This window comes from Melanerpes formicivorus, unplaced genomic scaffold (assembly GCF_026170545.1).
Source record: "Melanerpes formicivorus ecotype bairdi unplaced genomic scaffold, bMelFor1.0.p_v2 SCAF_5, whole genome shotgun sequence".
NCBI lineage: Eukaryota > Metazoa > Chordata > Aves > Piciformes > Picidae > Melanerpes > Melanerpes formicivorus.
The window spans coordinates 21,266,974-21,278,857 of NW_027142357.1; the positions used below are offsets into that span (position 1 = coordinate 21,266,974).

Consider the following 11,884-nt stretch of genomic DNA (forward strand, 5'->3'; position numbering starts at 1 on the left):
TAGTTGTAGGACTAATGCTGAGGAAACTGGAGAGCAAGTGTACAAGCCAAGTAAGAATTACAGCCCGGTAGTTCTACCCAGCAGTAGTAACACTTACTCCTCAAAAATGCAACTAGCAGCCGGTGATTTCAGCTCAGACTTTGTTTTCTGTCTAGTGGAATGAGGCAAAGCAATTGATGGCTTCAGCCAGTAATCCTCAAAGCTTTACTGATTTTACATTATTCCAAGATAGCTGAATAGCTTTAGCTATGGTAACAAAACCATCAGGAAAAAATTTCCACAATAAACTGAAGGCTGGTAACTGGGACCACAAACTAGTGTGTATCTGGAGCCAAAGGGAAATACACCCACCTGAAAAACGATTAGGTCTGGTGTCACACAGAGCACATCCACAATGAGGGGGTTTACGACAAGCGTTTGCCTGGGCACAGGCCTGAACTAGCCCTGCAGGTCAGTCTCCTGCCACAGAAGGTGAGTGGTGGGTGGTTGGTTGGTTGGTTTTTTTTTTTTTTTAATGGCAAACAGCTCCACACTCCTAAGATAATTCAGGCCTGACGAATTAAGAGAATTTATGAGTGTCACAGAATTTATGCCTAAGTCACCCCAAGTACATTCCACGAACAAACTTTGCACTGGAAACAAGTTCTAGCTTCAGAGGAGCCGGAAGGAGCTAGCCGGCTCACCAGTTCGTGTCTGGTTTCTCTCAGTACGTTATCGTACCTGTGACAAACCGCACCAGGCTTTTTACCTCCCCCGGCCTCGCTCCCCGGCGCTGCTGACAGCCCAGCCGCCACCCCGACAAAACGCTTGAATCCTAACAGACACTTCCCAGCGGAAAGAGAGGGAATCACAGCTGCCTCTCCTTCGAAGCATTACACAGACCGGCCCTAGCCGGCTCCGCCCGCCCCAAAAACGCTCCACAGCAAGGCAGCCTGAGCTGCCCATCATGGCACCGCGCTCCTACGCCACAGCATCGGCAACGCCCAGCACAAGGATGGCTGAGCCAATCAGCGAAGCGCTTGCTGAGAGGCGCGCGGGAGGCAGCACGCCGTTAGAAAGCAGCCGCTCAGGGGGCGGGAAGTTGCTGGCAGTTTGAAAGTTGATGGGCGCGGGCGGCCTTGGTGTGCCGCTTTCCTCCTTGTTGCGTTGCCGTAGGCAGGGCTGCTGCGTGCGGGGCTTGGCAGGTACTACCGTGCTGTGGAGTGCTGCTGGTTTGCGGGGCCACGGCAGCCCACCACTGTTAGCGTCTTGCGGGACAGAGAAAGAGGAAACTTCGCCTCCTCGGCCCGGCCTGTAAGCATAGAGAGGGAGGCTTTGCTCTGGGTGAGACCTGTGGGCGGACGGCGGCGGGGTGCTGCTGAAATCTGCCGCCCCCCTGGAAACGGCTGCCGGTACGGCGGCGGCCCCCAGCGCAGTGTGAGGCTTCCCGGCGCAGGTAACCAATCGTTGGTGGGGGGGAGGGTGGGTAGTAAAAGAAACGTAGCCCCCGCTGTTACTGCTTGCACTAAAAACAAAAACAACTTAGAGGAAGAGGTTTTGGTAATAAGCCAAAGGGATAACAAATGCTGTGAAGGAGGTTTATTCTGTGAGTTATAACTGTTGCATCTGTCTTGCTCGTCTCAGTTCGCTGCAGCATTATGTCTGATATTAAGATTGAAGATGAAATAATCTCCTTAGAAAGGGAAATGAAAGAGTTTTGGACCAAACTGAAAAGCATTAATGGTTCAGAACAGATCAGTCAGTCTTCAGCACTGAGAGATTCATGCAAGGAGTCCATAAAAGTGCTTTCAGGTAAAAAAATTATGTTCCTCTTACCTCTACTTCCATGTTATCATCAGACTTCTTCAGATAACTGAAATAACTTTCCATTACAGAGAAATGGTCTAAGAAGCTGAAAGAAGAGGACTTGATGGTTGATAAAATTAATGAGTATAGCAAGGGTACAGTATAATGATTTATTTACTCTGCGTAGCACTTCTAAGACTGACTTCTTACAGTGAGTAGTAGGTTTAAGTTCCCTTTTGAAAAAGTAAATAACATCAGAATTAAAGTAGAAATTAAACCAAACATTCGGCTGGCTACAGGATGTAAATTGCAAGTCAAAAGCAACTAGTCGGAAAACTTAATCACAGAATCACACAATGGGTTTAAGTTGGAAAGGACCTCAAAGGACCTCCCATGGGCAGGGATGCCTTCCACCAGACTAGAAATTTGACCATCATTGATGATGTAAAAACATAAAGGACTGACAAAGAGTTTCCTGTGTAGTGGGTTTAGTGCTTGAAGTATTTAAAAAACAAAGTATGAAAACTTGCTGACTGCAGTAGAAAAAGTATATTACATTGCTTAGTGAAGTTAATTATTGTGAGGTTACTTAGAGAATCACAGACCTTTAAAGGTCTGTATTAGTAATAGAATTCATTCAACCTATCAGCCTAGGATTGACTTCTGAATGTTGTAGTTAAACCTCAGAATATGAGGTAAAAAAAATTGCAACTCTGACATGTTTGCATTCCTTGCTTTCTGTCAAATTATGTCTGTGAACAGGATCCACCATCCTTGTGAAGATGTACATAGTGCTGGCACCCTAAACAAACTGCATTTGATCAAAGTACCAGAGGATCTCTGTACTTAGTAGCTTCTCTTTTGAATAATTTCCCCTTTAAGCTGAAATAGCATGCATTTCACTAGGTTTTGTTCAAGTAATTAAAAAAAATACAGATAAGTACTAAATAGCAGGGACCTAATTAATCAACTGTATATGTTTGTATTTTTCTTGCCTCCTTTCAGAGATTCTCCATCAGAGCCAACGTGTATCAGAAAATCGGGAGCGTCTGACAGAAATTAACCTAAATCAAGAAAATCAGAAAAACAAGGACTTGACTGACAGCATCCAAGAGCTTAAAGAAGAGTGTGAGAAGAAAAAGGGAAGTAAGTAAGCAAAGGACAGTAAGTACATTTTACTAATCAGAAGAGGAATGGTTTTTACCACTTGATGGGTACTTCTACTGTTCTAAATGTTTCTGTATGTTCAATTTACCTTTACCTTGATATTTATAGTGGTTTTTACAATTCTAGTACTATCTTCTAAAAACAAAGCAGCTCTGGAGAGAGTGGAACGCCTATGCAAGTGTAAGGAATTGTTTGAGAAGCGGCTTGGATTGGAGATACGCAGAATTCACGGTAAGTTTCTTTAGTTCCCATGTGCAGTCATGCAATGCATTTAATGTTGGGTTGTGCAGAGAAGAACACGCTAAGTTAGCAACTGAAGAGCTGTCTTAGTTCAGGTATTACTGTTGTCTCTCAAATGGTTACATGCAGTATGTCAAAGTACATTTGTTGTTCAAAGAGACCAGGGTTGCTTAATTTGTTATAAGAATACTGAAACTGTAGCTTGGTATTGTGATTTTTTTTTTTATCTTTGTGATGATCCAGCAGAGGTTAACAGTGATAATCCTGTCTGTTTTAGATGAGCAATTACAGTTTATATTCCGACACATTGACCACAAAGATCCTGACAAGCCATATCTGTTTACTCTTTCCATAAATGAACAAGGATATTATGAAGGTACGTGCATTCTGAATACTTAAGAGGACAGAACCTGATGCATAGATTGGGGGAAAAGAAAAGGCAGAAGTGGTGCAGTTTAATTGTAACCTGTTACTTCCAAAATTTTGCAGGTGCAATGTATTTTAAAATGAAGCTGCTCTTGTTAATTTCTATGAAAATAGAACTGCTTATCTTCACTCCCCTCCATTTGTATAGTTCCCGTTTGCTCTGTATCGAGCAAGCAAAGCAGGGGAGAGAAGCGATATACAGACATAGATGCTTCAGTTTGTAGTTTATTGCTACTTCTGTTTATGCTAGAGGAGCGTATGTGTTGACAGGCATATTTCAACTTGTGCAAGAAGCCTAAAGAGCAGAAAACAATTGTGGACAACCACTGCAGTTATGTGATATAGGAGAAAGATTAAAACTTTAAATCTAGTGTTTCTCTCCTGTAAGGTACATCATTTCAGCCCTTAACACTGATTTTGAAATATGTATCTCATTTCAGTTACAAAGAACAGCAGTAGTAATTTGAGTACTGTGCTGAGTATTTACTAGATGGATGTTACTGTTGTTCTGCTCTGCCTCTAGGTGTGGACCGAAGAGATTTCTGGTTTTACTAATTCAAATCCACACTGTGCTGAAGCTAGAAGTTTATAGCATGCAGGGCTACATCAGTTTTGACTCCTTGCCTACAGAGTAACAAAAACACTTAGGAATGCATTTCAGTTTTTGATCAGGCCACAGATTACTGGGGATTGCTGTAACAAGTCAGACGGGAGCATGGCACTGAGTGGGAGGTGTGAAAATGTGTTCTTTGAGGCTTTGTCTTTGCTGAAGGAAATATTTAATAGGCTACTCTGATACTGGAAGAAGTTAAAACATACAAAGAAATTATGTTTCTGTTTCATGAGGATGGTAAACCACCAACACTGAACTTTTTTTATAGCCTAATCTTTTGGAACTTCTTGTCATTTTAGTGACTTCCTGTATTCCTCCTTTGGACTGTATAGCAGAGTTCCAGATCAAAGTGAGAGAAACTAACAATTTTTCTGCATTTGTTGCCAAAATCAGAAAAGCTTTTGCTGATTTATCTCATAAACAGTCTGCATAAGACTAGCTTATACTGCCTCGTTCACATTATGGTCTGGATGCCCATTTCTGTTAGAATCACTTGGTGTGCATGCTATTCTTGAATAAAGCTCTTAATAGGAATGAGGAGTGTTTTGTATTTGTTTAAGAAACCTTAGAGCCCAGAGGTTCCTAGCCCCCAAAACAGCTGAGCAGAAATGTTGACCTGGACCTTGAACTGCAGTGGTGAAGGAGTAACACTCATAAGATTACCAGCCTCAGTGTTTTATTTGGTATGTTTTAGAACAGACCAGTCATTTTGCTTTGTTACTTCAGCAGTCCTTCACTGCAATCTGCTTTATCATTCTCACTGGAAATCTTAAGGCACAGAAAAGTCTGTCCCTTCTGGTTTCTCTCTACTGGAATTACCCCTGTATCCAGAAGGACTGCATTCATTTTGAAAAACACTCCTGCCCTTCTCCATCCCTCTCACAGAATCACCAAGGTTGGAAGAGACCTCAAAGATCATCAAGTCCAACCTGTCACCACAGACCTCATGACTAAACCATGGCACCAAGTGCCACATCCAATCCCCTCTTGAACACCTCCAGGGATGGTGACTCCACCACGTACCTGGGCAGCCCATTCCAATGGCTAACAACTCTCTCAGTGAATAACTTTCTCCTCCCTTCAAGCCTAAACTTTAGTTACTGTGGAGAGTAAGAACTTCAGGATGCTCAGCCAAGTATTTTACAGCTGTCATATGGAAGCAAAAACAGGCATTATCTAGCCACTTTACTTCCATGTTTTCAAATGAAGCTGTTCATTTATTGTGGTGGCTTGAAAACTACCCTACTCACCCTAAAACTACCCCATTTATTAAGGGAGAACACATTTCTCAGATGCACTCTGTGACGTATCTCATTTCATCACCTTTTTCACAAGAGGAAAAAAAGAATTGAAATGTGCCCTGAGTAATCAAAAAATGCTCAGACTTGCTGCTTGAGTAGTTGGTTAATTGCTTCAATCAAAATTACTTTGCCAAGATTGCTCTGCATGTAAAATATAACAAGCACTGCACTGGAATTTACACTCCCAGGAAGAATTTGCTAGATAAAGTGATGTTCCTGATTGTAAATGTTCTGTGTATATGCCTAAAACAACAAGTAAGGTTTGAAATGGTTATTGGGAATAATTTAAACCTTTACAAATACTTTAGGAGTTAGGATATTAAACCATCTTATATTTGCCAAGACAAATCAGGTGCAGCTCTTAATTCCTGAAAACCAGGCAGGTATTCCATAAACAAGTAAAAGCTAGAAAGATGTGCAAAATAATTTGTTTTGTTGCTTATTATAAAATATTAAGTAGAACATCCCTAAGCCAGCATTTATGCTAGCTGAAGACCTGTCTTAAAATGTTGAAAAGAAATTGTGTCTTTATCAAATGCACTTGGTGCTTACAGAATTTCACACACCTGGGTTCTTTGTGAAGAACCAGCACAAGGCAATGATATCCAATAACAGTCAGGTCAGCTAGGTCCCAACAGATCACAATTACTGGGACCCCAGTGCACTAGGCAGCATACAAACTGAAACGCCCCAGAGAACACATGGGAAGGCTCTTAAGCTCAAAAGTATAATCCAACTTAGGAACTATGACACCATCAATCAGCCCCCTCCAGGAACGAATTTATCTTGAGACAGACATTGATTTCAGGGAAGGTTTGTAAAGGCTTTTCTTCCATTGTGTCGTCTTTTCAACCCTGAATGTCGCTTTCCCTTTCAAACTTCTGACCAAGACTTAGCTACCAAGGGTCATGCCTGAAATATATGGGTGGGCCATCAACTAATGCTGGCCGTAGAAAAAAAACTGCTGATATGCAGGTGCTCCAGCACCTCATCAACTTTATCTCAGAATTTAATATCAAAATCAAATTTAGGAGACACTGGAAATACACAATGGATTTAAGGACTGCTGGGAAGACAAAATAGTATTAAACATTAGTAACATGTATTAGGTGCATTTAATCACAGTTGTTAGTATGCTAGCTGGAGGTCAAATCTCAGAAGAAATTGCATTACTGGAGGAGTCTCTCTGGCTACCAGAACAGTTTTATTATACAGCTATTCACCCAGGAGTGGGATTGGTTAAACTGAGTTCACTTTTTTTCATAAAGCCTCTTGGATGTTGCTAGACATTTTGAAAAGCAAACAAGTATTGGGTACATTCGTGAAAATTAAGAAAAATCATGGAAATTATGCTGTGCTTCTGTCATATTCTGATTGTGTTTTGTTACTTGCTATCTTCTCCAATGCTTCAATAAACTCTCCATTTGTTCACTATCTTGAAATTGTCTAAATTAGTCCTATTACTATAATGCTCTAAAAATCACTGTGAACTAATTTGTGATTTATGTTTGCTACTTTTAAAATGTCTTGCCTGGTAAACATATACACACATAAATCACTTAGTCCTACAGGCAGATTACTGCAAATCTTTTAACTGTATGAATAATTGTGGTAATACTCCTACATTTTTGAAAGTAGTAGTTGCAATCCAATTACATCAGGCTTTACTACTGAAATAGGATTGTATGCCTGAAGGGTCAGGGAATGGCTCCGAATGTCCATAAGACTCTGTTCTTGTCATCCTCATTCTCCCTAATCGCTCTAACAATTATACACAAAGGACCCTTTAGACTCTTGAACTTATAAATAAGTTCCAGCACACACTAAGGTACTGAAGGCTGACTTCCTGCAGATCAATGGGTTTGTCCTTAAACAGTGCCATTCTCTTCACTGCAATATCCCAGCTCTTTTTACTCTCCTGTGGATGGGAGCTAGGCCACTTGAGCTGTGTCAGTTGTGTCTGCTTGGCTGCTGCAACTGCTTCAGGACAGGGGCTGCATCTGCCCACCCTTTCTGCAACACAGGGCTGTGATGTGTGCTTCTCTACTTGATCTGTTTGCCAATTTGTAGTACACCATAAGCCCACTGAGGGCTGCAACACAACTTCTGTTTCCAATTTGGGCTAATTGAGTAATAGATTACAAAATTGTTACAGATGCTGACAGACTATGCTAAAAGTAGAGTTCAACCAGGCAAGTGTGTAGTGGACTTTTTATATGACTGTATGTATGTATTTTGAAGCGGCTATGCACTGAAATGATGAAAGAAGACAATTTATTTCCTTCCTCTCCAGTTGCAGCACATTTAACAGTGCTAATTGCTATCGACTCACCTGTTTTGTGATTGATGGGTAACTCACTACATAGAAACATGCTCTTTGAATGACTTGACTCAATGAATTATTTTCCACTGGCTACTGGATCATGGGTTGAGTTCTTTGCTACAAGATCTTCTGCACCAAAGCTTCAGCTGGAATACCTGGCTTCGCAGAAAAACAGGTCCATTGAATGAATACCAGCTATACATCATTGTTTTGATTTGGAAGCATGCTACACTTACTTCACACTGATGGCATTTATCAGAAAGGATTCAAGTGATTAAGAGTTCATGCATACATGAACTTTTTGGCTAAGCAAGAAGGTGGAAGTGATAGAGGGGTGACCTTGTGGGTGACGTACTGACTGTCTAAGTTAAAGCACAATACATTCATGTAAGTGCTTACCTCCTAAGTTAAAAATAAACCCAGGCAAACAACTAATAACTTCTCAAATGAAACTAGCAAGAGATACGCTTGCTTGTGTAACTCCATGTCTGACACACCTCCATTAATGGGAAGACAATGAAACCAACTGGTAATTGTATTCTTTTAACATTAGTCACAAGTACGAGCATGACTTACCAGCCTGTGTTTTCCTATATTTAGTGCAAAGGCAGACAAGCCATCTGGTAAAATAATGTTTCTAAAGGAAAGAGGAAAAACTTTTTCTGATGTGCAATCCTCAACGCTGTCAACTGTAACTCTACAAGCAATTGCCTGTCATCTTAGACTCCAGCCTTTGCTAAGGTTAGTTCACAGTTCTGACAGTCTGCTGTGTTACAGCAGGGAGCACCTTTATAAAGTGCTCTGCTAATGGCATCACAAGGAATCAAAATACCAAATTTATAGTCAGTGTTTATGCAATTTACATGAGAAAGATGGTTACTTTCCTCAGCTGCTCCTGCTAATGTTTCCCTCAACTATCATTTCTCAAATACATTGGTTGGTGTGGAATAAGCATTAAAAATGTGCATCCATTCTTGCTTTTGATTGTGCATTAATTCTATCCAGATGGCAGCTGATGTTACCATTTTTCCAATCTGTTTTTCCTCCTCCAAATAATAGTTAGCATTTCATAGTAGTTACCTATCAAATCTTACAAATGAGTTCTTACGTAGGAATTCTCCCATGCAGAACAGCTATGCTTGTGCTGGATGCTCGGACTACTTGCAAGAGTAGCAGAGACCACCATAGCAATATGAGTAATCCCACTGCTTCACATGCTTTTTATATGACAGAATTAATTTATTTGAAAAAATGGATTCAGTTAGTAGGCAATTGCTATGAAAAGGGAAGAGCTCTTTAAAGAAGCTGCTTCCAGTCTGGAAAGCAGTCTTGGCTGTCTTTTATATCTGCTTGGTTCTTCAGCATTGTTGAAGGACCAAATGTTGGGACTTCAAAGTGATCCAGAGTAGTAATAGGCAAATCCTTTTCTGCAGCTGGCATATGGATTAAGTTGTCTGTTACAAAACCAGTTATGGGCACTGATGTTACTTTGAGATTATTCAGAGAGAAACCACATATAAAAGTGAGACACAGTAATACCTAAACGCTATGGCTGAACAAGTTTAAATAAAAATTAGATGGAGACTACACAAATATTACTGTAAAAAAGCAAGCATTTCTGGCAAGAAGTGTTTTTTTCAGAGATAACTTAGGAGAGCAACATTAACTAAAAATTGCTGGGAGTTAAAAGAGGAGGTTAGCTTTAAAACAAGCTCAGAAGTGGCAGAAAGTTGCTAGTTAGGTTAATGAAGGAGGGGACTGATGCGATTTTAATTAAGGAGCAATTATATTACAACTCTGAACTTCAGGATTATTTTTTCATGTGGAGGACTTCAAGAAATTGCCTAAGCGTGGCAAGAAATGCTACTGTTGTATGGGAGCCTTGCCCAGTAATATTTTGGAGAGTGAAAAAGAAGATGCATGGTATTTTCTAGCAATGAGACCATACACTTGGAAGTGTTAAAAAAAAATAATCAGAGGTTGCTGTGGTCTGGGACCCAGCCAGCAGCTGAGCACAGGTGCTTTTCAGATGTTTAGGAAAGGGTATTAATTTGGGAATGCAAATACATGTTGCCAGCAAGCAGCTTTTAAAAGTACATTATCTTTTAATTAGTGAGCCATAGCACTAACACTACAAGTTTGTCATGATGCTTTTATAGGTGAAAACTACCATCCTTGTAATACTTGATCTTACATTGCACTTTCCAGCGAACAAAAGCTAACGGTTCTGTTTCACATCTGAACAATTACATCTGAAAGCCCAAACCTTACAAACACCTCAGTGTTGCACACAACTCAGCATTTAAGCAAAGCCTCGACAAGAGTCATCAATGGCTTTGCAGAATCAGGGCTGAAGAAGATAGATATTAACCACTTTCCTCAGACATGTTTTATTCTATAGCGATAAATGTGCCTTCTGATGTACAAGCTGTGAGGCGTGTGAGCCTCAGTCTTGCTACTCAGTCCACTATGGTGAAAAGGCCTCCTGTGGGCACTCATGTATCTTCTGCCGGAGCTCTGCAGTTAGCCCTGACATGGCATGTGTCTCAGGTTCACCATTATTCTGCTTAGTTAATACACAGTTGTTGCTTTATTCATTTGCTTTGCACAAATAGGTTTTGGATTATTGAAACTAACTTTTTACTGAGCTGTGAGGGAGGGCACTCACTAGGGAAATGTCAGGATATGCATGTTTGCCCAGTGTGCATTCTAGCTTCATACTCATTGTACATACGAATGCTCATTTGGTATTACTCATCCTTTTTGAGTGTGTTCACGTATTAAAATTCCCCAGCAAGAGAATTATGTGGAAAATAGTCTGTGATGACTATAAGACAACCATCCTGGACTCCTAAACCTAAGCACAAATCCTGCTCTGTGAAATCCACTTAGAAGGTAAACCACTGAAAAGAGCAGTCAGCATAAAATCTGTCAAAGAGCAGGACTGTGTCCTGCAGAATGGGGCACACAGAAGACCAAAAAACCAGCATAAATTAGCAAAGCACTAACCCTTCACCCACATTAGCAGAGCTGGGACTAACGGTGTGGAGCAAAAATCCCTCCGCACAAGCTCCCAGCCTCTGATCATCACAGCATCAAGAGCTACTAAGCTACCTGGCAATTTGCCCATCCAGCAGTTACACATTTGGATTCCTACCACTCACCTTCTGTACCACAGAAGATTATGTCACCACCTTTTCTAAAGCAGGACCTACCTCCTGTCATCTTCTTCTTTGACCACTGTTTCTTATTCAGAGAGACCTTTATATACTTAAAGGCAGTAGAGAAAAAAAAAATCTTGCTCTTTTCCACATTATCCTGAGTTGTTTTCTGTACACAGTGGCTCTCTTGTGCTATGTAAGCTGTGGAACATACATGAAATAGGAATTAAAAGACATCAGATAAACAACTGGACAAATTTCCACATCATTAAAACTCTTAGAAATCTCTTAATTAAACAAGGATTTAAATGCTATATTAAATGCAACACAAGATTCTCTCTATAGACTATCATGGAGACATATTAACAACCATGGTATTTCTTCAAACACAGTGCAAGTCCCCAGGTTTACTCGTCTTCTAGAGGCATCAACTGATACGTGAAGAATCCCATGTCACTGATATTTGTGTTATGAGAACGTTTGCCTCAGTTTTCTGCTGAAATTGTAAGAATGCTTTCATGCATCCCATTTCTAAGTACTTCCTGAAAACCTTTTAATGTTGCACCAGAGCCGGGCTGACAGTGTTATTTTCTACTCTGATGGTAGAGTTCCGAAAGATGCAGCTTCCTTGGCAAAACCAACACCTGCAGCTTTTTCTCGGGAGAACCACTACACACGAGGGACCCTTTTCTCTACCTTGCAGAAGTGGTTAGTGGTTGATGCTTTGATGACTGATAGTTTAGCCTGAAACATCTGAATGAAACTCTGACCACCTAGATTGAAAAAAGACATCTTTTCCAAAGTGGGCTTTGGAAAATTCAGAAATTACTAGCAAGCAAAATTTTACTTTTGAAATCCTAGAAAAATG

General features: G+C 40.6%; 2 protein-coding genes across 10 annotated transcripts in view; one reads left to right on the top strand and one right to left on the bottom strand.

Moving 5' to 3' along the window:
• The window catches only part of G6PC2 (glucose-6-phosphatase catalytic subunit 2), a 32,883-nt gene extending 31,545 nt beyond the window's left edge, over positions 1–1,338 (bottom strand). For 5 of the 6 annotated variants that reach the window (XR_010987384.1, XR_010987385.1, XM_068138686.1 and 2 more), the window contains exon 1: positions 352–1,338. The gene's annotated coding sequence lies outside the window, so the exon portion shown is untranslated. The remainder of the gene's footprint in view (positions 1–351) is intronic. The other variant, XM_068138685.1, reaches the window with a different exon arrangement.
• On the top strand, positions 1,066–6,966 carry SPC25 (SPC25 component of NDC80 kinetochore complex). 4 transcript variants are annotated; one of them, XM_068138687.1, is made up of 7 exons: positions 1,066–1,184; positions 1,624–1,791; positions 1,875–1,940; positions 2,791–2,931; positions 3,079–3,183; positions 3,470–3,568; positions 4,531–6,966. In XM_068138687.1, the coding sequence occupies exons 1-7, from the start codon at positions 1,103–1,105 to the stop codon at positions 4,662–4,664; spliced, it is 795 nt and encodes a 264-aa protein (XP_067994788.1). In that variant the 5' UTR covers positions 1,066–1,102; the 3' UTR covers positions 4,665–6,966. The 4 variants fall into 4 exon arrangements, with proteins under 4 accessions (XP_067994788.1, XP_067994791.1, XP_067994789.1 ...); XM_068138690.1 differs by lacking the exon at positions 4,531–6,966 and adding an exon at positions 4,142–4,513; XM_068138688.1 differs by having other exon boundaries at positions 1,092–1,435.
• The last annotated feature ends 4,918 nt before the right edge of the window (positions 6,967–11,884 follow it).

What these genes read in the sequence shown, in the direction of transcription:
- SPC25 (XM_068138687.1), top strand. Translation starts at nt 1,103, where the DNA reads ATGGGCGCGGGCGGCCTTGGTGTGCCGCTTTCCTCCTTGTTGCGTTGC. An exon ending in AATTAATGAGTATAGCAAGG is followed by an intron (nt 1,941 to 2,790) that starts GTACAGTATAAT and finishes GCCTCCTTTCAG; the next exon opens with AGATTCTCCATCAGAGCCAA. An exon ending in GTGTGAGAAGAAAAAGGGAA is followed by an intron (nt 2,932 to 3,078) that starts GTAAGTAAGCAA and finishes TTACAATTCTAG; the next exon opens with TACTATCTTCTAAAAACAAA.